Raw genomic sequence first — 25,654 nt, 5'->3', positions numbered from 1 at the left:
AAACGACACGAACTTCTGGAATAGGTATCCTCGCTTGAGAAAAGGCGACGCTTGCCCAGGTAGGAGTGTAAGAGAGCGTTTGTACTGCGGAAGTTGGTGCAACGCTGCGCGTGCCTTGCCGCGTCTATAAGAGAAGAACGTTTAGCGCCGATGGCCGGCCCGTGCCTTAGTTTCGTTGCTCTGAAGCAAGCGCTGTCGTACGACTCCTGGGGATCAACGCTGTCGTCCAACCAACGGTCCTGCGAGGGAGCGTGCACCAGCCCACGGGACGAACTGTCACTGCGCTCAGCGAACAATTTGGTTCTTTGTTTGTCTATTACGTTTTTATGCAGTCTTGCACGATTTCTTTTTGTATTGTAATCTCTCTCAAGTATTGCTCTTCATGTTCTGGCGTTCTGCGGAACACTTTGCATGACTTATTGCAAGTGATTTGTAATTTCTCTGTATCTCTTGTGCGCTGTATGAAGCTTGTTGTTAGTGGATCTTTGACAACTAGCCATTCTCTTCCTTTGAACTGGCGGAAGCTGGGCACCTCGCGACCACCCTCTTCCGCACATGATAGTTGGATCCGTGCTGAGCTTGTCAAGCTATGTCGACGGTATATACTCTGAGACCGGAACAACTATACAGCCAAGCGCTCTAAGGGTGTCTAGGTACGCACAACATCAGTGCGTAAAAGTGTCCCACGTCTGTGGCAGTGACGTGGCGGGACTCACCACTTGATGCCTACAACTCGCTATACACTGCACTGCACGAACATGGAACAAATGAAACTGACACGCAGAGCACAAACTTCACGCTTTGTGTGCCAGTATCATTTGTTCCGTGTTCATGCCGTAAAATTTATAGCGCGTTATAACCATCATGTACAATCAACATAGCCGCTCTTCTGGCGCTCTTTTTCACCAGGTGCATTGAATGTGGCGACGATTAACATCCCCATGAAACCATTGCGCTTGGCCTAGAAAATCTAACCGAAACTTCTTAATGTGAGTTAGAAACTTTTCGAATCGTATGTGAAGCTCTTGATATTCGGGCATGCTTCTGACGACAGTTTCCTAGTCTTCATGTGTGACTGACGAAAGTTTGTTCGTAAAATGACTGCCAAATTTTAAAGCCCCTCAGTTTCTAAAATTTCTATACGTCAGAACGCCTATTCAGAAAGAGAGTTTCGACCGTCTTGAGAATGTAGGAGTGAGCTAACCGAAAAAAAAAATTGTGACAAATGGTGAAAAAAAGAATTCGAAATCGTATGGCAACAAAAACGGGTCTCCGCAGCCAATGTCTTGTTTTGCTGTAACTATCGCCACTTTGAACTCAAGAGACGGCGGTTGTTACGACATGTATCACACTTAAGTGTTACGTTGTTTTTTTTTTCGGGAGAGCAAATATTTTTCTTCTCGAACCATACGCAACTTTGACGTCTACCTAACGGCTGCCCCCAATTTCAAACGAGTGGAAAGAGCGTTTTATGCAACTGATTCCACACAGTATCTATTCGCTGTCAAACAGTCCCATTTGCCATTACGGTCAGTCTTACAGGAAAAGTCAATGTTTCACTAGATGTACAGACTTTCGTGCTGCTAAGGGCGCCTAAATATGATCCTCTTTGCAAAATATTCAGCCTCCCCGCATCCACATTTCTGAGAGACGTATCTCGATGCAGCAACTAGAGGCTGCAAGACTACAAGCACTACTGCTAGGAAAATGTTCTAACCCGTAGCCAAGGATCAGCCGTTCCGCCGAGAACATCAGTTCTAAGCTTCTGGCATTACACATCTTCTGCCCTGTTCAACTGCTATGCGCACAATTTAGCTGTCTTCGCTGAAAGACACATGTCTGAAAAAAATTCTGAAATACGTAGTAAAACGCAGCCTACCATATGTAGCATACCTGGCGTGGTCAAAGAGATGAAGCCCTTAATATTGAAGAATAAAAGTTGCGATCTTTGCTGCATCCGTGAAATGCACTAAAAATAAACAGAAACCCAATCATTTTCCGCTTTTTATTCTCTGGAAAACTTAGATTATATAATGCAAAAATATAAATTTCATGTTAAATGAACAATCTTAATATTAATAAGCACAATGCCAAATACGCGTAGCATTTGTCACGCCAGTAGCAAGCAGCGGCTTTCCAGTGTGGCTGCAGTACTAGCGATGCACTACTTACTTGAGACATTTAGCAATGCGCATACTGCCAGCCGTACGGCGCTTCACCACTAAGCATACGCAAATGGTCTTCTCTTGGCAGCTGTGTCCGCTGCAGGCGTCCTCTGGGTAATCTGGGCATGTGCCGCATTGACAGCGAGCGGTTAGCGGCAAGCGGTGGCGATATGCGCTGTGCTAAAAGCCTATTTTGTCTCTAACAAAGACAGTGATGAAGATTCCCGGGTCATAACCACCTGTTCTTTACTAAATACCTGTATGAATCGTTCGAATAAAGCTTATAGGCAGCACGCCACGATGGCTACCCAGTCCTCTCCAGAGTCCGCAGCAGTCCATCGCCACAGCTCGACCAGCGACCCCTCATGACCCCTTGCCTGCTCGGAACGCCGGCTGGTCGAGTTGTGCCAGCTGCGGGAAGCGCAGCGGAACGTCGTCCGACTTGAGCTGTGGCAGGCGGAACGACTCCTCAGGGTTCGAGGTGTCCATGAAGTCGACGCTCAGCCCGGCGCCGAACATGAGGTCTTCGCCGCCCAAGCCGCTCGCTTCTTCCTCCATTGGTGAGCGCAAATACGTGCGCTCGGACCTGGGACATGTGTTGTGATGCATTATAAATGTTTACCGCTGGCTGAAATGATTAGATCAAGCGTTTTTGCGCGCTGATTGAGAATACAGCTAATTATTCAGCAGTGTCATACCACACTAATGTCCTCTTCTATTAAAAGTGATGGTGATGCAAGCCTGGCCAGATTTGCATATTGATACTGGTCTAACACACTTCTCTATTACTTAAATAAACGCTGGGAACCATATGACCGTCCAATCGGCGTCTGATAGGCGCAAATATCACTTTTCTCGGTGTCCTTATCATACAAGTAATCTATATCTGCGGAACCATAGTCAATTATTATAAGCTAGTCCTCCCGTCCAAACGGAAATCCGCACACAGTCTAGAAATATGAGCGTGAGTCTAAAGGAAATAAAGAATAGTTCAATGCAAAAATAGTGGCAACTCACTTGCAGGCAATTCCCACGATTTTGACTTCGCAATGAGATATTAAGTTGCGCTAATAAAAATGGATGATGTACGAATTCATGCCAGCGAGATCCAGGTATATATCATTTGTTTCGTCACACTTCGCTACTGCCACAAATGGAGAAACCACTCTGAAATGGTGCCGCAGCTTGGGTATGGGTTTGAATACGATGAGGGCAGATTTTATGCTCGGCCATAGTTCTTGCGTGTTGCAGCGCTGACAATGAGTCCACGGAACGCCAACGTCCGTTCAGCGCGATGCGTGGCCCGTTGGACAATTTAAGGAAACTACGCCTTTCTCACATACCTCGGTGGACACCCGAACCGGGCCGTAAGTGAAGAAACATGAAATAAAAATTGGTTTCAAGGAAAGGAAATGACGCCTGTCTCACAATTCTCGCTGGACACCCGTACCGCGCCGTAAGGAAAGGAAAATCCCTTCCCTTAAGGCGCGGTTCAGGTGTCCACTGAGATGCGTCATTTTTCGCTCACGACCAAAGCCGCCGACGACACCGGCTTTTCTGCGACACGAGCTCCTTAACGCTGTCCCGTTAATATACATTCTAATAAAGAACTCGGTCACCGTGCTAGAAATGGAGTATCACTTAGAGCACTGCATGGGCTCGGCCATTCCGGAAGCTCGGGTTGGGCCGAAAAATAAGCTGTTTCGCCGGTCCTTGGTCGTGCCCGTCGTGAAGGCCTGAGCCAGGCGGCGTTCCACACATAAAGGACCTGTGTCCGGACTCTGATTTATTATCTCTGGCGGCACTTTGAGCATTCTAGCAAGCGACACGGGTGAAATAGGGTCGTGTTGTGGGCTGAGAAAATATTTTTCAATGCATATTTTTTTTTCGTCGTTTGTGAATGTAACATTTTTATCAGACGAGAAAATGAAGCTCACAGATATGAAAGACACCCGGCGCTAAAATCGCTCTAGGGAGTTATTTCTTCGCTCACTGGGAATTAAAGAGGAGTTGACTACGTCATTTATAGATTGTGTGGAATGTGCAAGTAACTTTGAACGTACCCGGCTGACCACGTTGAGCAGGGCTGTAGAGTAGAAGTGGAATGGCACTTTTCAGTGGTTTAAGAGCGGCACGTTAAAGATCCCCAGGTGGTCGAAATTGTGCCGGAGCCCTCCACTACGGCACCTCTTTCTCCCTTTCTTCTTTCACTCCCTACTTTGTCCCTTCCCTTAGAGCGCGGTTCAGGTGCCCAACGATATATGAGACAGATACTGCGCCATTTCCTTCCCCCAAAAAACCAATTAATATTATTAAGAGCGGCAGCTAAAAGCCGCGCTCGCAATCTCTAAACCACAGAATCCAATTGCAGGCTGAAGTACTACTGCGACGTTCCTAGCGGGCGTTGTAAAGCCGGACACACGGCTCACTTGCCTACTAAAGTACGGAACACCACTTTATTGGGTTGTTTAAGCTTAGGGCGAAGCACATGTCGCCGGTTCTACCAAAGGACCCTCCGGAGCTGTTCAGTTTTCAGTTACCACTCGCGACTGGACATCTTAAGCCTCATAGAAACCGCTGGAGAAGGATCTCCATTCGACTGCTCGACGGACAGCGCTAGTTTCCAAGATCGTCTTCTATTGTTTATTTTCACGCCCCCCAAACACACCCGTCTGTCATTATAAACTGTTTGGGGAAGAGTATAACTGGTTTAGCCCCCTTCGGGTTTTTTTAACACAAGCAGCATAATAAACAGGCGCTTTTCCTTTTCGTGTCTATTGAAACCCAATCAGTTGCGCCATTAATTCAACAACAGAAATCATTTTCTTTAAAAGGGAAAAAAGGGGGGAGGGGTTGAAATGTATTGGTAGGGCTGCAAGGACATTTTAATATTTCGACATCGCACGCCGCACAAAATGGCTCTCCTTATTATACGGCTAGAGATAATGCAAAGCAGTTTATTACGCATGCATGCAACCTTCTTTATTTGGATCACGGAACTTCGGGACTACCCACAGGCGATATCACTGTTCAAACAATCGAGCAGGCGAACTCACTTTCTCTTCATTTCGAGTTTACCAAAACCATTTTTTCAAGCATTATTGTTATTTGAACACTGTTATCGGCCACTTCTTTACTTGAGCACTAGCAGTCTACTTGCACGCATATGTGCAATGAACAATTTACCTCTTGCGCCGCTGCGGGAAGAGCCCCGAGGCACGCCCGAACCGTGTCTCACACTGAGCTTGGCGGCCCATGCCCGGGCTTATAATAATAAATTATAATAATTGGTCTTGGGGGAAAAGAAATGGCGCAGTATCTCTCATATATCGGCGGACACCTGAACCGCGCCGTAAGAGAAGGTATAAAGGAGGGAGGGAAAGAAGAAAGGAAGAAAGGGGTGCCCGTAGTGGAGGGCTGGGGAATAATTTCGACCACCTGGGGATCTTTAACGTGCACTGACATCGCACAGCACACGGGCGCCTTAGCGTCTTGCCTCCATAAAAAAGCAGCCGCCCCGGTCGGGTTCGAACCAGGGAACTCCGGATCAGTAGCCGAGCGCCGTAACCACTGAGCCTCCGCGGCGGGTGGGCCCGGGCTTATTAGAAATTATCACTAAATTATCATTCTAACGGGACCGGGCTTATTAGAATCATAATTTAGTGGGCCCGGGCTGGGCACGGGCTTTGAGCCACGGGGTACGTTGGAGTGCTCTCGTGGCCTGGCTTGGGCCTCGGAATGAGGACCGTGCATTCTTTAGCTTGACTTAGCTCTTGCACGGAATCTGGTAACTTAGTGATAGCTCAGAGTTCGGTGCAATAAAGAGCGAAGTATCATGTGCGCTACGGGTCGTCAAGAATGCGAGTGGCGTTCCACACCACGTACGCGAGTTGTTTTGTAGTCGGGAACCACCAGTAAAGCGGAACGGCGCTGCTGTAGACAGCTTTTAGTCTGTTTCGCGGGACATCTTGTTGCCAAATGCCGACAGTGAGCGGGGCCGAGCGCTTCTGATAGCAGGCTGTGATGAAACTTAGCCGGCATGGGGTTCAATCACAAGGAATTCAATCTCCTAGGTTGCATAACAGAGCTGCGTGGTAGGCAAATCTTATATTGTGCAGTGGCAGTACTTGAAACCAACGGCGTCTAATCAAGCACGCATCAGCCTCCGTCACCTCGCCTCAGCCTCGACCCTAAGAGAACATCATCCGCTCTTTTTCTAGCAGAAAGGAAATTTATCTCAAGGGCTAGAACTTCTTGTTCTTTCCTTTCCGGGAGGACGAAAAAGCATATTCTGAAGAATTCAGACGCCTGCCAATTGCTCGCAGCCCAGCGCTCCGAGTACGTTTCGTGACGCAGTGAATATCAGAGCTGAGTTTTTTTTTCCCCATTGTGACGTTCTTTATATATATCTGCTCACTACACTTGTGAAGGATTGCTGGCTATCAAGCCGACAAGCAAGCAGTTTTTAATGAAGCAATTACCTAGCTTACAGCTGCCGGGCCGTCATTAAATTCTTATGATTCCCTGTATACACGCTTACTTCATTGACGTCGTCATTATGTAATGCTCGATTCTTGCAAAGGTTACTACTGAAACGACCGGCTGCCGTTCTGTACAAAGCTTTGGTATAGAACGCAGTTATGTTCTGCAGATTTCCACTCAAATAGTCAAAAGATTTACACATTCTTGTTATTAATTAGAGGGGTAGGATCTGCAAGTGAAAGCATACGCTCAGTTGAGTTTATGATTAGGAGACTGATCGCAGGGTGAACGGCATGTTAAGCGGCACCGAGGTATCTACCATCGATCGCTTCTTTCTCGTTTTACCTATAAGGGCCCAACTATGTCCACGCCGGCCAATAGCTGTAGGCTACGTTAATATGCGATGGAACGGCCAGTAGCACTGCGGGTGCGCCCTCGTGCGGATTTTGTTTGAGCCACTAGTGCCTTTCATCTTTCTGTAGTGTCCGCCTGGTGGCGCTACCATCCTTCTGATTGTTTAGTGCAAGCCGAGTGGCTCCGCGTTGAATTTAAACTAAGCAGGCAATCCAGACTGCACTTTACGTTTTTCAAAGCACCACAGTATTCACTACGAACGCCGAACACTTCGTCCTAGCGTCATGGTACATCACGTTAGGAGCGGATTTAGTCAGCGGGGACGGTCCCTCTCATAAGCGAGGTTTTCATGAAAAAACCGCATTGCTCCACTTTTTCGAGTAGCAAGACTCAAGAAATCTTTGGTACTGGGCGCGAACACACACAGAACACGAGGAAGGGAACGGGACAAAGCTCAGTTGAAACGCTTTGTCCCGTTCCCTTCCTTGTGTTCTGTGTTTGTTCGCGCCTAGTACCAAAGATGAATTGTGACCAACTCGCCCAAGAAGACGTTCTTTTAAGACTCAAGAAGTTCCAAACATTAAAGAAATGCATTCTGCAAGCAAAACCGCTTGCGCAGTGAATTGCATTGTGTATTTTTAACTGGTTGAGCTTCTTGTAGATGGCGCATTTGCGAGAGTTGCAGGCAGAGTTCAAATTCTGGCTTCATCGAATGCGGCTCTCTAGTGGTTCAAGCATGCGCGGAGAGGGATATAAAGTGGGGAGAGAGAAAGCGACTAGTGGCCTGTTATGTACATCGTTTTATCGAAAGAGGAGAAATTATTCTCATGGGTGGTTTTTGTTCCGTTTATGTTACAGCCTTGAAACAAGTGAGGGACACCACGCCCTGCCAGTGTGTTCGTTGATGTTGTTGTGCAGCCTTGGGCCTGAATGGTCAGCTCTGGACTGACACAAGGCGTGAGGAAGCGGGCTTACATTTTTCTTCCAGCCTTTGTGTAGTGCTGCCGACTTTTTATTTTTCTCCGTCTCGGGTTTTAGAAAACATGACAATGATTGTCACTAAAACACAGGCTTAAATTTTCGAAAACCAGGAAGAAACGTTCTGACCACCAGAAAATGTTTGCCTGCTTCGGATTACAGTGCCCTCTGGTTACAGGGCACTTACACTAATACAGTTCAAGCACGCACAAACCCTTGCAGGAGTGCACAGCAAAATCCAGCACGGAGGTGAAAACGCAATATACAGCGAGCATTTGACATCCAAGGTCTCTCAAGGTTGGTTTCGGTAAAGACTTAGCCTGCTTTCTTTAGAACCAAAAATCAGCAAATGTAAGCCGTATGCAGCCACTGTAGTACAAGAATTTGTGGACTGTGAAGTAACCGGACAATTAGAGCTATTCAAATAAGCACATCCCCGCAGCTTGCATGCGCACTCCTATCAACTCTTTCGAGAGGTGAGCGTTTGTAGCTCGGCTAAGAATGTTCACTTCGGCAACGTTTTTTCGACAACAGTGCATAACCACTTTTACACCCGTGCAGTTGCTCCGTTTGCACAAATTCACCTTTACATCTTTATATTCTATTTCAGTTAGGAGTGAGCGTCCTGCGACGCGAATAATCCTGGACTACAAGAGCGAGAAAGCTGCCCTCCTAGGCAGCCTCAATAATTTAGTGCAGCGGAAGCGTGCGCTGCTGACTACACATACTCTCAATCGATGTCTACGCGTTGAAGTGTGCAACCTTGAACTGAAAAATAATATAAGAGCCACAGGGCTATCTGAAGAGAACGCGGAGAGGGAACGACAACATACAGCGCTGTAACTTCGTTCGCGTCCTTTGTGTTATCGCAGTGTGCCCTCCTTTTCATCTACTATCGCGACCAAAATATTACCGGACGCGTGTTCTCGGAAAAATGTATATTGTAGCTCTGCCTTGCCACCTGCAGTGGCATGGTACTGTTAACAGCGGATAGAGCATGCACATCCCTTCATACCTCGTCATATTACAGGCGCGTGGATAACGTGACTCCGCTGAAATTATTATTATTATTATTATTATTATTATTATTATTATTATTATTATTATTATTATTATTATTATTATTATTTTTCCCGCGCACTTCCGTTGCGTAAACTGTTTATCCCTACAGCAGAAGTGCGCTAGTGCAATGGCTGTGTACGAAAACGAACGTGCCCAACTTGACACCCTCACAGATTAGTCATTACTAACAACAGTATATCACTAATGTTAACGCTCATAACCGATGCCAATAATTTTAAAGATCTTAGCATAACGAATGTTAATAAGAAACATTACAAAATTCTGGCGCATTATACACCCAAAGGATGAAGATAGAAAAGCCCCTATTTATGGTGCCGACAATGCCATTTCTTTCAACAACCGTTCAGACGTTCGACTCAAATTTTTGCCGCAAATTTCCTTGAAACTTTGGACGTGCCTCTATCCGCCGCATCCTCTTCAGATTACATTGCAATGTTTCCATTATTCACAGACCCTATCGGTGTTGAAGCACGCATAAAATCAATAAAACTTTCTCCCGAGACTGGCTATCATTCAATTAATTTCATGTTCCTAAAAACTACCAATTATTATTGTTCCATAATTCTTGAAAAAAATTTTGACAAGTCACCTGACGAGCGTTTTATCTCCATTGACTGGAAGACTGGGAAGGTGATTCCACTGCACAAAATTAGATACCAAGCATTCCCTCTTTAATTATTGACCCATCTGACTCACTAGCATTAGGTTTAAAATCCTTGAGCAGTGCCTTATCTAATAGTTCCCATTTTCTCGAAGAACAAAACACAAAACTTACTCTTGTGAAACACAACTTTTCTCCTTTACAAATAAACTGCATGTAATTCGTAACTATCTTCCTTAGTCGAATGTATGCCTTTTTTTTTCAATTCCTCTGATGCATTTTATTAGATGTTCCATGAACTGTTATTTTAAAAACTGCACCCTCTTAACATGGACCCTAATCTTCTCATATAGCTCGAGGCATTTTTGTCATATCGACCCTGGTTTGGTTAGATTAACAATTTTAACTCGCAAACAACTGACGTCTACTCCGGTGTTCCGAAAGGTTCTGTGTTAAGCGCTATTCTTTTCCTTGTCAACATTAATGACAGATTCGTGTGTGGTGCTCACCAAAAGTTCGGATACACAGCACAAAATTTTTTAAAGTACCATCAACCATAAAGCTACCAGATTTCAAGGCGCTATGCCGTTCTAAGCTCAAATACGTTGCACCTATTTGGGACCCCATTCGTAATACTTTATTACACTCATTAAAAATTATCCATAACAATTCAACTCGATTTATTCTAACTACAGAAGAAATGCTAGTGTACCCGTCATGAAATCCAGTTTTAACCTTTTTTTTATGGAGGAAAAACGCTAAGCCGCCCGTGTGCTGTGCGATGTCAGTGCAGGTTAAAGATCCCCATGTGGCCGAAAGATCCCCATGTGGCCGAGCCCTCCAATGCGGCACCTCTTTCTTCTTTCACTCCCTCCTTTCCCCCTTCCCTTGCGGCGCGGTTCAGGTGTCCGCCGATATATGAGACAGATACTGCGCCATTTCCTTTCCCCAAAAACCAATTATTAATATTAACCTTCCACCCCCTGAGTCTCATTGCAAATCCAGTCGTCGCCGTTTCACATTTCTTACCATAGTTTAATGCGCTCCAAACTAATTTTACCTCCCCAATATATTTCATCCAGAGTAGCTCATTCTCACAAAGTTTAAATTTCCTCAAGCAGAACAGTCGGTTTCTTGCAGTCCATTTTACCTCGAACCTCCGTAGACTGCAATCGCTTTCCCGCCAAGATCGCGACACTTAGTGACCACACTCATTCCAACAACTCGGTAACATTGTATGAGTAGTGGCCAAACTGTTTGTCCTGTAATTAATTACCGCTTTTGTATTTGCTTAGTTTTCATTCTACTGTAGTCACTCCCTTCTTTAATGCCAATGACCCGGAGGGTGTGAAAAATAGATAAACACTGACTCTCCTGTGGCCAAAAAGAAAGCAGGAAAGATGAGCACCTCGGCTCCGTCTTGTTTTTCTGCGCCGCGGTGACTGCCTGCAAGGCGTCCTTGATGGACGCCTCGGAGAGGGCGGCCAGGTTGGGGAAGCGCTCCTGGAGGGCCTCCTCTCGCAGCGTGGGCCACTCGACCGTCGCCTGCAGGGCAGCCTCGGCGTCGTACGGCACGTAGGTGACTGTGCTCGAGATCTCCTGGGACCCGATGCGGACCACCTTGCGCACCCGGTTATGCTCGTCCAGCGCGAGCACCGCCGGGATGGACTGGCTGCGGGCCTTCTTGATGATGGGTCGGGGACTCAGAGAACCTGCTCCCCGAGGACGAGAGGCGGCTCTTTGACAATCTCAGTTCAGTTTCAGTTTCATTCCTTAAAGGCCCCCATTTAAGGGGGTGCGACATAAGGACATGTAGATATAATCTGTTGGCATGTCTGGCGTTAGGCCCCCAGTGGCACGTGGGGTATGAGAGATAATGTAGTGGAGGACACTGGATTAATTCCGAACATGTGGGGTACTTTAACGTGCACCGATATAGAAGCGCGCGACCGTGTTGGCATTGTGCCTCCGGCAAAACGCAGCCGCTGAGGCACGGATGCCATCCCGCTACCTTCGACCTTGCAACCTGAGTCTACACAAACTAAGTTACCGTAACGGGCTAAAAGACGGATACTACTGTCACCATATCACGCACAGGGCCTCGAGCACTAGGGGACAGCGAACCACACGCGAAGATGATGCGGGAAATGCGACGCTAGTATTCAGTTTTCTGTATGTACTCCCGCGCCCTGCTTCCGTGAAGACGGTCCTTTCAACACTTATCACTTAGGCTGATGTTGGCCCATAGAGTTGGCTTAGGAGCCACTGTATTTTGGTCTTAAGCTATTTTTTCTACCTACCGCACTAAACATAAGCTACAGAACTCTGAGGAGCAAGGAAAACAAACGACACTCTGATATACGTAATGCTAGGCACTGACAGTTAAGCTTGCACCGCTCGTCAGCTTTAGTTTGCGTAAATGCAAGTCTCTTTTTCTCCCATTTTCCCTCTACAATTCAACGCGTCCAAGACATGCAGATGCAGGGTCAATTCCGGAAGTCGCGGTTGCCTTCCGGTCGCAGACTGACGCGGAAATGTCCATATTCTGATATCATGGACCATGGTAAGGAGACCCAGTCGTTTTCCATACCAGATTGCTCAACTAGAGTGGGCCTCTCAGTCCAGGTGTAACTTTTTACCTCAACAAATACGTTATTCCATTCTTTTCACTCGATATTTGACTCAGTGTGGGCAGCCGAACCACTCCGTGAGGGCGGGGTTGAAAACAAGAGAATCGCTGATGCGGAAAGCTATGAGACCGATTTATACGACCTGGAGCTCATTAACCTGCCCTGACATAGCTCAGCGCAGCGACGCCTTTTTCATATCACCTCCATCAAAATTCAGCCACCTTGGACGAGATTTGATAAAATACATCTTCTCGGGCTTTCGCCCTATGAGGAAGAAACGCTGGGGCCAACTAATGGGGTTCAGCTTAAGTTAAGCACAGGTGTACAGGTGATAGGTGTACAGTTACGAGACCGGAAGCGGGCAGAGCGGTTGAGGGAACAAATGCGGGTTAACGACATCCTAGTCAAAACCAAGAGGAAGAAATGGGCTTGGGCAGGGCATGCAATGCAAAGGCAAGATAACCACTGGGCCTTAAACAGAGTGGATTCCAAGAGAAGGCAATCGCAGCAGGGGGTGGCAGTAAGTTAGGTGGGCGAATGAGATTAAAAAGTTTGCCTCGGATAAGGTGGTCGCAGCTGGCAAAGTACAGGGTTAATTGGAGAGACACGAGAGAGGCCTTTGCCCTCCAGTGGGCGAAGTCACGCTGATGATGATGATGATGATGATGATGATGATGATGATGATGATGATAATGAGCCTCTCGGCGAGACGACCCCACAGTCGTGGGGTCGAAAGCCTAATTGATTGATTGATTGAAGCGATAGATCTATCGATCCTTTCGTTTATTGCAGGCTGTTTTTTCAGTCATCTCCTTCTAGCGCCTCCAGCCGATCAGGGTCCGAGCGTGCCAGACCGTACCCATGCTGTTCGGACTGGGCGCCTCCATCGGAGTTCCGGCGGGAGCCACCGTGCCAGAAGCGCCCGTCTGCCCTTCTTTGCTGGAGCTCAGAAGGGCCGCGGGCGGCGCTCCCGCGGACCCGGCCACGGGGCTGCGCGGACCCCTTCCTGGGGGTCCGAGCAGTCGGCGTTCCAGCGACGCCATCAGCCTGGCCATGAGTTCGGCGTTCAGGTCGACGCTACTGTGTTGCGGCGGCGACGACCCGCTGGGATAAGAGTTCCTGCGCCGCTGGCGGAACACATCAGTGGTGTTCTCACTCAGCTGCTGCTGAGTCGCCAGCTGCGCCGCAAGAGGGACCACGTGTAGTCAGCTCGGCGACTGGGAGTAGGACAATGGCATTATATCTGAACAGTTCATCTGAAACGCGCTTAAACGTTCATCTCATTTTTGAAAACTTTGGTTTTCGACATTATGACCTGGAAAATTACGCTCAAAGCGTGAATACAGCCGTGCATAGTCCGTGTTCGCACTTCTTTTAGTTTCACAATATGTGTAACGTGGTGGCTTGTACATTACCAGGAATTTGGGACAAGCGCTTATATTTCCCTTGGCTACCACCATGTGGCGCATGGCTTTGCACATTCTAAAATAGCCCGTTAACATTATTCGTGACGTAAGAGAGTTACCGAGTCGCCTCCCACTGGCTCTAGGCTTAGCCGCTGTGGCTCGGCGCTATCCTGAATTCCTGGTAATGGTGTCCTCAATGCTGGTTGCCCACGCCTTTGTCTTCGGGAGGGAATCTCACCAGACGTGACCGACAGACTTCTCCTCTGCGCTTGCTCGTTTCCTTTAGTCATGCATATCGCCGTTTCTGCGACTTCACGTTAAGCTGCCCAAGCATTCGGCGTCTTCCCTGCCACTTGTAGTCGGGCTCGCCAAAGGCAAGGTGCCCCCGAAGTTTCAAAAACGCAGCCAAATTCGCTGAGGCGCATGAGCCACAAATATGCCGAGGTGCAGCATACTCTGGCTTCTCTTCTGGACATATCACCCACAATCTGTCTATGTCAATATAGAAGGGGTCTTTCACAGAGAGTCGTCCAGGAAACATACGAGAAATTAATATAATAATTTGATTTTAAGCACATTCACACTGAAGGCTCTCATGGCTAGCGTGTTTGGACTGCTCAAACTCGCATCCAGAACCCAGCTTTCCTAGCATTTCACCCCAGACCAGCCGGGCACCTGGCGAAGGTGACGCTTAAACCGATTAGAAAATCCTTGGGCACCTGGCGGCCCTCACGATAGACCCCGCACATACTGTATCAGTCATATTCTACTGACAGGATTTTCCTTTCATCAGATCATTCTAAGCATAAAAAATGATTTAAAGGGAACCGCCACGAGTTTTTGATGGAATATTAAGAAATGGCATTGAAATAGAGAAATGTTTTTCGGCTAAGGATATCAGAAACTGGCCCGACAAATCGCAGCCTTTAATGACCGACATCGGTAACGCCGCGGAAGTTTATGTAGCTGGCTGAATACAATTAAACGAAAAGAAAGCGTGTCGATCTCGACTCTCGCAGCGTGCTCTCGTATTTGTAGCGCCTGTACAGAGGGCATGGCGAGGAGCTGGAAGTGTGCAAGGTCTACTTAGAGCAGGTAGTGGCCGCTGATCCGGATCATTAGAGGGAAATGATTAGAAGAATAAGCATGCGGTTATGGGTATATGGCAGGTTCTTTCAGATCCTGAATGGCAGTTTACCAATATCCCTCAAGAGAAAACTATACAGCAGCTGTACCTCACCGGTACGGAGCAGAAACGTGGAGGCTAACGAAAAGCGTTTGGCTCAAGTTAAGGACAACACAGAGAGCCATGAAAAGAAAAATTATAGGTGTAACGTTAAGAAACCGCAAGCGGGGAGAGTGGATGAGGGAACAAACGCGGGTTTACGACATACTAGTCGAAATCAAGAGGAAGAAATGGGCTTGGGCAGGGCATGTAATGTGAGGGCAAGATAACAGCTGGTTCTTAAGGGTAACGGAGTGGATTCCAAGAGAAGGCAAACGTAGCAGGGGACGTCAGAAAGTTAGGTAGGCGGTTGAGATTAAGAAGTTTGCGGGCATACGGTGGGCGCAGCTGGCAAAAGACAGGGTTAATTGGAGAGACATGGGAGACGCCTTTGCCCTGCAGGGGACGTAGTCAGTCTAATGATGGTGATTATTATTATTATTATTATTATTATTATTATTATTATTATTATTATTATTATTATTATTATTATTATTATTATTATTATTATTATTATTATTAATAATAATAATAATAATAATAATATTATTATTATTATTATTATTATTTTTGTATTTTGATATATGCTGTACTTGGCTGTTATCGGTCGTTCTTGTGTTCATTCTCTTTGTTTATTGTTTTATTAGTTATTTATATGTCTGTTGCCTGTTCTAGCTGTTTTCATTTACCGCTGTTCTCGCTATTTCCTTGTTCCCGCTTTTTTGTTTCATGCTTGCTGTCGCGCCTAGTTTATGTGTCTTTTTTTTCTATCGCCTTGACTGCTGCATTACCTCCCCTGAGTGTCTTCCTTTGTAGTGAAATAAATGTACATTTTGTGCGTGTGAATGGTGTACCAGCACCAAGACCTTTGGGTTGTTCCTGGGCACCGAAAAAATAAAGATTGATAGATTGATTTTTATTATTATTATTATTATTATTATTATTATTATTATTATTATTATTATTATTATTATTATTATTATTATTATTATTATTATTATTATTGGGTTGTTCCTGGGCACCGAGAAATAAAGATTGATTGATTGATTATTATTATTATTATTATTATTATTATTATTATTATTATTATTATTATTATTATTATTATTATTATTATTATTATTATTATTATTATTATTATTATTATTATTATTATTATTATTATTATGTAGACAGGGCAAAACGGTTGTCCAAAAGATCGAACTATGTGCTTCGGGAAGCTTCGGGATATGCGCGCGGCATCTAGCGATATCGCCTTGTTCGAGACGGGGATGTGAGTGAGCATGCCCAGCCAAACTAACAGCATTGCCCGTCTTTTCGCGGCTTTCTGGGAGCCGTAGATTCGCCACCTTCTTACGCCATCACTAGCGCTGTCTGCGGTGCCGGATGAGAAACGAAAACTAAGATGCTGCAGGGGCACGATGCTTGCCTAAATTTACAGTCTAATATGGAAACATGTTATTATCAGACCTGTTTCATCGTACCAGTTGAGAAGCTAACCATAGGGTCACGCATCAAGATTCAGAGGTGTTACTGGTTAAAGCTAGGAGATAATAGCCTGACACGCCGTCTGTAGCCAATAGAGCTTATTCTTAGCAGTCGCTGCCCCCAATATGGTTGATACGGTGCTCTGAGGCGGTGTCGCAAATCAAACAAAAGCAGTAACAAAAATACACAATACTAACAATACTCACAATGCGCCTAACAGGCTAATAATGACAAGCTGCGCCAGTTTTCAGTTGTCGCTCCCAGGCGGCGCCTCTATCGGCTAACTTTTATCTACAGCTGCTGCAGCCGTTAGTAAGAAACTGTTTAACTATTGCTGGCTCAATAGAAGCCCAGTTCGCCAAGATAGAAACGCAGGAATCAAATTTTATAGCGGATAAAAGGCAATAACGTTGACATATACAACAGGTAGATTTCTCAATCGTATTTTTTAAGTTTAGAAGATTGCTTAAACAAATAAACCGGGAAAAATGGCGGGCCTGGTGGTGCCCGCCCCCACCCTGTTTTATAAGGGATAATCTTAAAATTCATCTATACATCCTCTCCAGAGTGGCCACTGGAAACAAATTTCGAAACAGTTTCGTCAACGGAGTGATAAGAGACCTCTGGATACCATATGCTACAGCCATGTCGTATACATGATTTTCTATCTGTTCTTAACGCTGCGTTGCACTATTTCACTCCGTATTTTTTCTTGGAAGCATTCGGAAAGCGTAATAAGAGGAATAGGAGAAAAAGCGGTCATTTTTCGCAGAAGCTAGTTGATCTTCCTACTTTTTTTTTTGAATTCGGAATGACAAGTATCAATCAGGATTTTTCTTTTTTCAGTGGCGAGTAGAATGAATGGCTCGCCAGAATCTGCTCTCTTGCCGTAAGCTTCCCCATAACTGCACTTTAACCGACGGTGGCTTAGCGATATAGGTCTATGAAATCATACGTAATTTACATTACATTTTTTTTCCAAGTAAAAAAAAAAATTATTTCCCGAGGCTGAGATTAGTATTGTGCATATTGGCAGAACAACAGGCCTGGGCCTTAGCACCTCCTGTCTGAGTCGTGCGCCCATCTTGGACAGGTAATCGGAGCTCTCAGAGGTGGCACCCAACCCGGCCGTCTCCCCGGGCTTGTCGCAGATGAAGGCGCCCGTGTAGGCTCCGCTCGTGCACTCGTTGCTCGGTTCGGCCGCCAGAGAGAGCGGGGGACTTTCCACCGGCGGCTCGCCCCACAGCTTGCTTCAATGAGAAAGCAAGAAGGCAACCAGATGTAGTGACACTTGTTTCTTCCAACCGGATATATGCTCTTTACGCGTAGAAAGAACGATATTTTACGCGAAAACGTATAAAGGCCTCATGTCACAGTGAAACCGGCGTCGGCGTTACCGTCGGCGTGAAGAAAATATACGGACTGGTCGAAAACGTGGCTGTTACAAGAGGCTCCCACAGATGGCGCCACCCGCACCAGCGGCGCATTTTAAACCCTTACCCTCGGGTGCAAGTCCAACACGATACCGTTACGCCACGCAGCCACGTTCGTGCGGCTTGGTTGAAACGGGGCTTTATATGTAAGTTGCGAGGTCTTTTACATAATGATTGTGATTGTGAAATAGAGAACAGCGTCCGTGTCGGCATGGGCAAGATGAACTGCTGTTACGTCATATCCTTAAAGGCGGAGCTTAAGTGTCCCCCTAATTCGCTCAGCAAGAGTTGCACATGGAACATTCTTAGAATAAATCGTATAGGCATCGCCTTGCGCCATTGCATTATCCTTATCGATGATTCAGCCGCTTAATTTTAGTATTCCCCAGCAATAATAAGCTGTGTGGCCGGAATCCTAAGAGCTGCATGATGAAATGGGACATATCAATTTACAGAAAAATTAAGAAAACATACGTTCTGCCCTCCTGGCACAATATTTCCTGGCAGAGTGCCGCGAATGAGGCGCTCTTAGGAATGCGCTGTATATTCGCAAAGAGCCGTGGAGTGAACGACACGGTATGGTTCTGACGGCCTTTGAAAAGCGCACTCTCGGAAGAATGCGAGCTTTTAGATCCATACCTTCGACGTTTTCTGAAGCGCGAGTGACAGTGTTGACGGATGCTTGAGAAATATGAAGAGTTAATTCTGAACGCAATCATTCGATGCAGCTTTATGAATTGAAGCACCCTCAAATATTGTGAATTATTTTCCTGAAGCCACGACTACGTCCGCGGTGAGAAACAACTTTTTTTTCACCTTTTGCCAGTGCAATGAAATGACAGCGAAACTAATCGAAGCTAGTCCGCCCCTCCCCACATCGCCCCCACGGGTGTACTCGTCACCAGGAAAGGTCCGAAATCCTTTTGTGCAGTTCTCGCCAAATGAGAAAGCCCTGGCTACTTAAGCCACACCTCACGTATGTAAGCGTTTTGTAGAAGGGCATTCTGACGCTTCCAGTCTTATATTCTCCTCTGCAACCGACTCTGTCTCTTAAGTTAGGGCTCTAATGGGGCTCACTCTTGGTAGCGCTGCGTAATGACACTGCAGAAGGCCAGCAGCACGACGGAAGTTAGCAAGAGCACTACGATGCAGGGAAGCACGTAGGCCACGGCGATCTTCCAGGACGTGTCACCTGCGTGGCAAAGAAAACTTGAAAAGATTTTGCCTATGGCCCTCTTACTACAGATGAAATAAGATCCACCGCAAAATGAAATAAGGCGCCGCAAGCGCCACTCGCACCTGCTGCAGTTAAAAGTACTGTGAAAACTTGCAAAGGGAAGTTAAAGGGATAAACACTAAGATGTTGTATTTAAAGCCACCTTATTCTGCACTAGTTAGTGTTTAGAATTTCAATAATGACGCTCAGGCACAGTGAACAAACACATACAGAATACAGGAGACAGTACGGTCGTTATGTCTGTTGTTTATTCACTCCGCAGCAAGAGGCCTCCACAATTCCTTATTTGTGCTTTTGTCTCCACCGTCTACACAGCCAGGGCTAGTATGCCTTCGAAAACGTATTTAACAGAAGCCAACCACACAAGCTTATCACAACCCAGGCTGGCATTCTCAGTAGCCCATATCGCCCCAAATTTGCCCTCTAATCCTATGGCCACAGCTTGGAATTGCTTTGAAAGTATTGAAGGCGGTGTTAGAAAGCATCTATTGCAGCGAAAGTAACTTGTGCCAAGGCATATTTGGCAACAGCTTGAAAGGCCGCCTGCGTCCCGTGATTAAACAAAGGAAGCCCATGACACAGTGCGCGCGGCTAAAGCGAAAGTGTTCCTGAAGTAGACACCATAGCCACAAAACCAGGGATATGATGCAAAGACCTGTTCCAGAGCAGGCACGCTGCCATCACTTCGGTATATGATTTATCAATGTCGCACTCAAAGTTCGTGAGAGCTGCGACTGTAGTAATCAAGTCAGCTGAGAGCCCTATCCGAGTATATACAGCAGGAAAAATCTTTACCTACCGTGTGCGACGGCTGCCTTTTCTGCTTTCCTGTGCCTTGTGACGGAGCAGAGTTGCAAAAAGATCAAATGTAAGCACAGGCTCACCAATCCCATGCTTAATATTGAGGTTTCCGTAAGTTCCTTCGCCATAAAGCGCAGAACCACAGAAAAGGCGGCCGTCGCAAACGGTAGGTAAAAATTTGGACCCCTGTAAACGGGGCGTTCTATGCAAAACAGCCTTGGAAATCTAATCCTGCTGAGATCGTTTAACACGGCTGTCACATTTCCCCCTGCCAGCCCTTCTGGCAGTACTCTCGTTTGGTATGCGCAGCCCAGAAAACCCCTCCCCATACAGTAACACTACCCCTCCCCTTTACCACAAATAGAAAAGGTCCTGGCTAGGTGCTTTATGCCAGATGTACAGCCGGCCGCTAACTTAACACGAATGCTCGACCGCGCGACTTAGCCTTGCATTAGAGCCGCACAAGCGTTAGCCGCTGGGTACGAGATCATGCTAGTGTAGCTGTCGGGCATCTGCTGAAACATGATCTCGCACCTAGCGGCCAACACTCAGGGGCACTAATGTCAGGCCAAGTCACGAGCTCGAGCATTCGTGTTAAGTTTGCCAGCGACTGCACGCCTTCCTTAAAAACACTTCGCTCATGTTACTTGTCAGAGTAAACCTACAATCAGCTTTGTTTCCCAGTTCATAGAATATTTGGGTAGGGATTCACGTGTACAGTTGCTGTCATTCTGATGCGCCTTGAGGCACGTGCTGTGATATTAAGTGTTTCCCCAAGATTTGGGTTTATATTGGTGCCAAGTCTTCTTCTCGGTTTCTTTGATGTGCTCCCTACTTTTCTTCCTGCGCACATTATAAATATGGCCAAAAAAGCTCTGGTACTGTCTGCCTGGGACCCGACGCTTTTATCAAGTGAGACCGGTGAAAGATGTTGCAGTATAGTCATTGCTATCATATTTTCGCTTATGAAGGCAGAGGGGAGAATATAGGCTTCGAAATGAGGTGCGCCCTCTTTCTCTGCCGCTTGGAAACAACCAGCGGTGAGCTGCAATGAGAGGAACCCAATAAAAAGCGTCATGAGGGAGCAAAGGTGACCAAGAATGGCAACCAACTGGAGAAAAACATTCGCATAGGTGAGGAATGACATTTCAATAGAGCCCACTGAGGTTTGGTTTGGTTTGGTTTATGGGGGATTAACGTCCCAAAGCGACTCAGGCTATGAGAGACGCCGTAGTGAAGGGCTCCGGGAATTTCGACGATATGGGGTTCTTTAACGTGCACTGAATTGCACAGTACACGGGCCTCTAGAATTCCACCTCCATCGAAATTTGACCGCCGCGGCCGGGATCGAACCCCACAGAGTGCAAAACCACGCGCCGTAGTCCTGCTGGAAATTAGCCATGTGACACACTGTCACAATGTGCCTCGGCAACCAGGGTCGGCATGCCTGTATTTGAGGGTTAATTCCCGCACGTTTTCCTGTATGCCTCCAAACTTTTCCTCTTCAATTCTCAAATCCGTCCCATTGTCTTTCACGACGATTGGGGTTGCTGACGAAACTTGGCTCGCATGACATTCTGAGTGATTGGACAGAGCAAAAGTGTTTAGTAGTCATGGCGGCTACCAGACAGCAGACTTGTATGCGTTCAAATGAAAAGAAACTCGTCGGTCAACCGGCAAGCGCTGTTAAGCGAGGTGTTTTCTGTGAATATTCTAGAATGAAAGTCGAAATGGCACTGCCGGACGCATCTTTTCCCCGTAAAAAGAAAAGAATTTCCTGCTTCAACGGTGAGCTTACCGACGTAGACGCAGGCGCCGTCCTTCATTGCATAGTGGACTCGGCAGACGCAGGTGCCTCCGGAGCATACACTGTACCGTGTGAAGCAACTGTCGATGGTCGAACAGTTGCCGCCGAGCTGGGCATCTACAATGCAAAGGCACGAGCAAAGCGTGAGTACGGTATACGGTGCCCTGCTACTGATGCCAGTGGTCGTGGCAAGTGAACCACTTGTACTAACAGGTTGCAGTAACATGTGTCAGATCATTACCTATAAGTTATCTTCATCATGAACCACGGGCAATCAACTGAACAACGACCCAATCAGCTTCTATTCCCGTTGGAGTCTTTGAATAAAACATACACTCGCCAAAAATGGCCACTTGTTCAAAATGAGGAGAGTTTGGTTCGGCTTATGGGGATTTATTATCCCAAGTAAACTATGCCTGTGGGGGACGCCGTAGTGAAGGGCTCCGGAAATTTCGACCCCCTGGAATTCAATAACGTGCCCTGACATCGCACAGTACATGGGCCTCTGGTAACAATGAGGATTGACGGAATGGGCCGGTTCTATGCGTACTTGATGGCACATTCTGTGGGCGCAGTTATGACGGAATTTCCCTTCGTCCCCTTAATAACATTCTTCGTAGTCTGTATGTAAAGACTCCAAATGCGATCGTGGCATTACATATTTCATTGCGTCCAGGATTGTGGCGTTTCCCTTGTCAATAGTGTGCTGCGTCACTAGCACCATGCTCTGCAAAGGCGTCCGATTGCGTGCGCCATTGGTTGACATCGTTCTCGTGAAAAAATGAAAAGGAAAATTCGTTTTTGAGGAAAGAAAATGGCGCAGTATCTGTCTCACATCATGGTGGACACCTGAACCGCGCCGTAAGGAAAGGGAGGAAGGAGAGAGTGAGAAAAACCAAAAAAAGACGTGCTGTAGTGGAGGGCTCCGGAATAATTTCGACCACCTGGGGATCTTTATACTGTACTGATATCGCACAGCACACGGATGTCTTTAGTCATTTCGACTCCATCGAAACGCGGCCGCAGCAGTCGGTTTCGAACCCGGGTATCCCGGCTCAGTAGCCGAGCGCACTAACCACTCAGCTCTTAATTTCATTTTCAGATCGCTTGCGTCGCCAATATGTAAAGTATGAAGCAACGCAGTTTTTGCGGGGGATGTTATACACGTCTCCGGGGTAACGTGGGCGCTCGAGACGATCTTTTAAGCGACATACCTTATGTTTGAGCTTGCTGGACGGTATGCGCGCTATGCGCACGTCGTATTTCGCAAATATTCGCGCCAGACCCTCCTCTCCCCAGGGCATAAGGCACGCTCGCGCTTCTGTTGTCCCGCGACTGTTTTTGTTGTTGTTCTGTTGTCTGAGCTACTAGGTTTTTGGATTTGGCGTTACAGCCTCATATCATGTGGTCTCTGCGGTGGTTTTTGACCTTTTGCTTATATTCCTGACTGCACTGGCGTGTATATTCGATCCCAGCAGGAACAAATGCAGTTACTATTAGTTAACACTGGCGTTTGTCATGCTTGCCTTTTCCTCCTGTCTCGCGACAGCGCCGTTTAACTTCTAAGAAAAATCATAAGCCAATCACATGCTTCGTGCAGGTCCCCTTCCATTCAGTAATGTTCCGTGCCGAGCCAAAACGTTCCCTGATTCAGAGGCAGAAAATCCCTTTTGAAGGTCCTTTTTTTCCTGCAGCAGCTTCAAACCTCGGTCAGTTTGGAAAAATTGAGACAGTACGGGTCCCTAAAGTTACTCGAAAAGCGAAAATTCTCTAAAGATTATATATATATATATATATATATATATATATATATAAATGTGTGTGTGTGTGTGTGTGTGTGTGTGTGTGTGTGTGTGTGTGTGTGTGTGTGTGTGTGTGTGTGTGTGTGTGTGTGTGTGTGTGTGTGTGTGTGTGTGTGTGTGTGTGTGTGTGTGTGTGTGTGTGTGTGTGTGTGTGTGTGTGTGTGTGTGTGTGTGTGTGTGTGTGTGTGTGTGTGTGTGTGTGTGTGTGTGTGTGTGTGTGTGTGTGTGTGTGTGTGTGTGTGTGTGTGTGTGTGTGTGTGTGTGTGTGTGTGTGTGTGTGTGTGTGTGTGTGTGTGTGTGTGTGTGTGTGTGTGTGTGTGTGTGTGTGTGTGTGTGTGTGTGTGTGTGTGTGTGTGTGTGTGTGTGTGTGTGTGTGTGTGTGTGTGTGTGTGTGTGTGTGTGTGTGTGTGTGTGTGTGTGTGTGTGTGTGTGTGTGTGTGTGTGTGTGTGTGTGTGTGTGTGTGTGTGTGTGACCAGTACAGCTGGTTATATATAACCTTTAAGTTTCATACATACAGTCATACAGTCATTCAGACCTACAGTCATATATACATAAGGTCGAATACCACCAAAGTGAGTAGAAATGACAGATGTCACTTTATGTTCATTGGCTGGCACAGCATTACGTGCAAAGTATGTAGGCAGTTAGTTCATCGCTTCGGCTGGCATGTAAGTTTTTTCCGGCTTTCTGTTAATGCTTGCAACATGGGAAGCAAGAGAAATCGCTTTCTTCGAGGAAGCTTCAACACTGCAACTCTCTACATATTTCTTCAGTTCAAATGTTTCCATTTTTTTCGCCTATTATAGTGGTGAGCACGGAACGATACAAGCAGATCACTGTGCGAAAGCTTGGTCATATGTACTGTCGACTCACGGCAATGAATAACTTGTGCCTGTGCTGCCCCCTAGTCAGGAAGGTCAAAATAGCATCGTTTCCCTGCTCTTAAGGAGCTTTCAAAAATTTTTTTTTATTTATTTCCCCAAAACTGCAGACCCTCATTTGGGTCCAGGCAGGGAGGGAAAATACATTAGGCAGGGCCGGCGCGTTTTATAGTGGCAGTAAAAGAGATCAAGTGGAATTACGTCCATTTCCACATGTGACAAGGTTTTTTAAGCACCACTTCGGACTCTTAACGGCGCAAGCAAGACAAAAAAATTACCGTTTCAAAGGCGCGAGCTTCATTTTTTATTTTGCTCCGTAAATCCAATATTATTCCCTAAATTTGATCTCGAAAATTGCACAACTGCAAAAACAGCGATTAAACTTGTTACGTCCTATGCAGACAATTTTGTAAGCAAGTGATCACCGATGTGATCTCGTGAGGTGATATCCTATGATCTGCAGTGATTTGCGATCTCGTAGATATTCTGCTTTCTAAGAGGTGGAGACCGCGTAATTAATATAATGGTTCAGTGCACTTGGTAGAGCGATCCTTTGATAAAGTTCAGTCATTCTGCGCAAATACATTCTTCACTTTGTACGCTTAATATAAATTTGATATTTATTGTGCTTATTTTGCGTGCAAACGACAGCAAGTATTACTTCTCTATTGTCACTTAACCACCAGCCACTCCTACAAGCGTTTGCCAAAAACACCTTGAGGCCCAATTTACAACATATTGGGCATTTCGTGAGACACAGAAGCGCACTGATATTTGCTGATCGACAATCGGCAACGACATCAGGCAGCGCTGCCCACCTGGCATGCACTTGTACCCCTGCTTGACCTTGAGCGGCTCGGGACAGACGCACGTGCCGTTGAGGCAGACCAGGTACACGTTGTTGTAGCGGCACTGCTCCACGCGCTGGCAGCTGCTGTCCAGGGCGCCGGCTGCGAATGGACACGACAGCTACTTTGCAACAACACAAAAGTTACCGGGCTGTGCGGCTAACGGGTATTGCAAAACATTTATTTGAGATTTAGAGACATAGAAAGCACTAACAAAACGTTGGTAATTGTGACTGAGAAGAATAATGTGCAGTAAAAGCGGAGCACGCAGTTTTTTCCGTGTACTCCTTCCGGTAAGTCTTATCCTCTGCGCTGAACAAGCAAGTGCACTTGCGGCAGCTTTGTTCGGATGATGCACGGTGCACATGTCTGCGCTGTGCCATACGAGGCAGAAGGGGACTGCAGATTTCATTTAGTCCTGAAAACGTGCCG

The 25,654-nt window shown here is 46.4% G+C and overlaps 2 protein-coding genes across 2 annotated transcripts in view; both read right to left on the bottom strand.

Moving 5' to 3' along the window:
- Positions 1–2,106: 2,106 nt before the first annotated feature.
- On the bottom strand, positions 2,107–13,899 carry LOC144097364 (uncharacterized). Its single transcript, XM_077630103.1, has 3 exons — positions 13,153–13,899; positions 11,072–11,375; positions 2,107–2,751 (listed from the first exon to the last, which is right to left on the bottom strand). Exons 1-3 carry the CDS (start codon positions 13,346–13,348, stop codon positions 2,529–2,531), a joined length of 723 nt encoding a protein of 240 aa, XP_077486229.1. The 5' UTR covers positions 13,349–13,899; the 3' UTR covers positions 2,107–2,528.
- LOC144097979 (uncharacterized) overlaps positions 13,499–25,654 on the bottom strand; it is a 30,126-nt gene continuing 17,970 nt past the window's right edge. The window contains exons 5-9 of the mRNA XM_077630563.1: positions 25,193–25,324; positions 21,682–21,807; positions 18,923–19,037; positions 17,473–17,662; positions 13,499–13,510 (exon numbers count right to left, since the gene is read on the bottom strand). Coding sequence (XP_077486689.1) covers positions 13,499–13,510; positions 17,473–17,662; positions 18,923–19,037; positions 21,682–21,807; positions 25,193–25,324 — 575 coding nt within the window. The remainder of the gene's footprint in view (positions 13,511–17,472; positions 17,663–18,922; positions 19,038–21,681; positions 21,808–25,192; positions 25,325–25,654) is intronic.

The sequence above is a fragment of the Amblyomma americanum genome, chromosome 7, assembly GCF_052857255.1.
Source record: "Amblyomma americanum isolate KBUSLIRL-KWMA chromosome 7, ASM5285725v1, whole genome shotgun sequence".
Taxonomy (NCBI): domain Eukaryota; kingdom Metazoa; phylum Arthropoda; class Arachnida; order Ixodida; family Ixodidae; genus Amblyomma; species Amblyomma americanum.
This window is presented reverse-complemented; position numbering and strand designations above follow the sequence as displayed.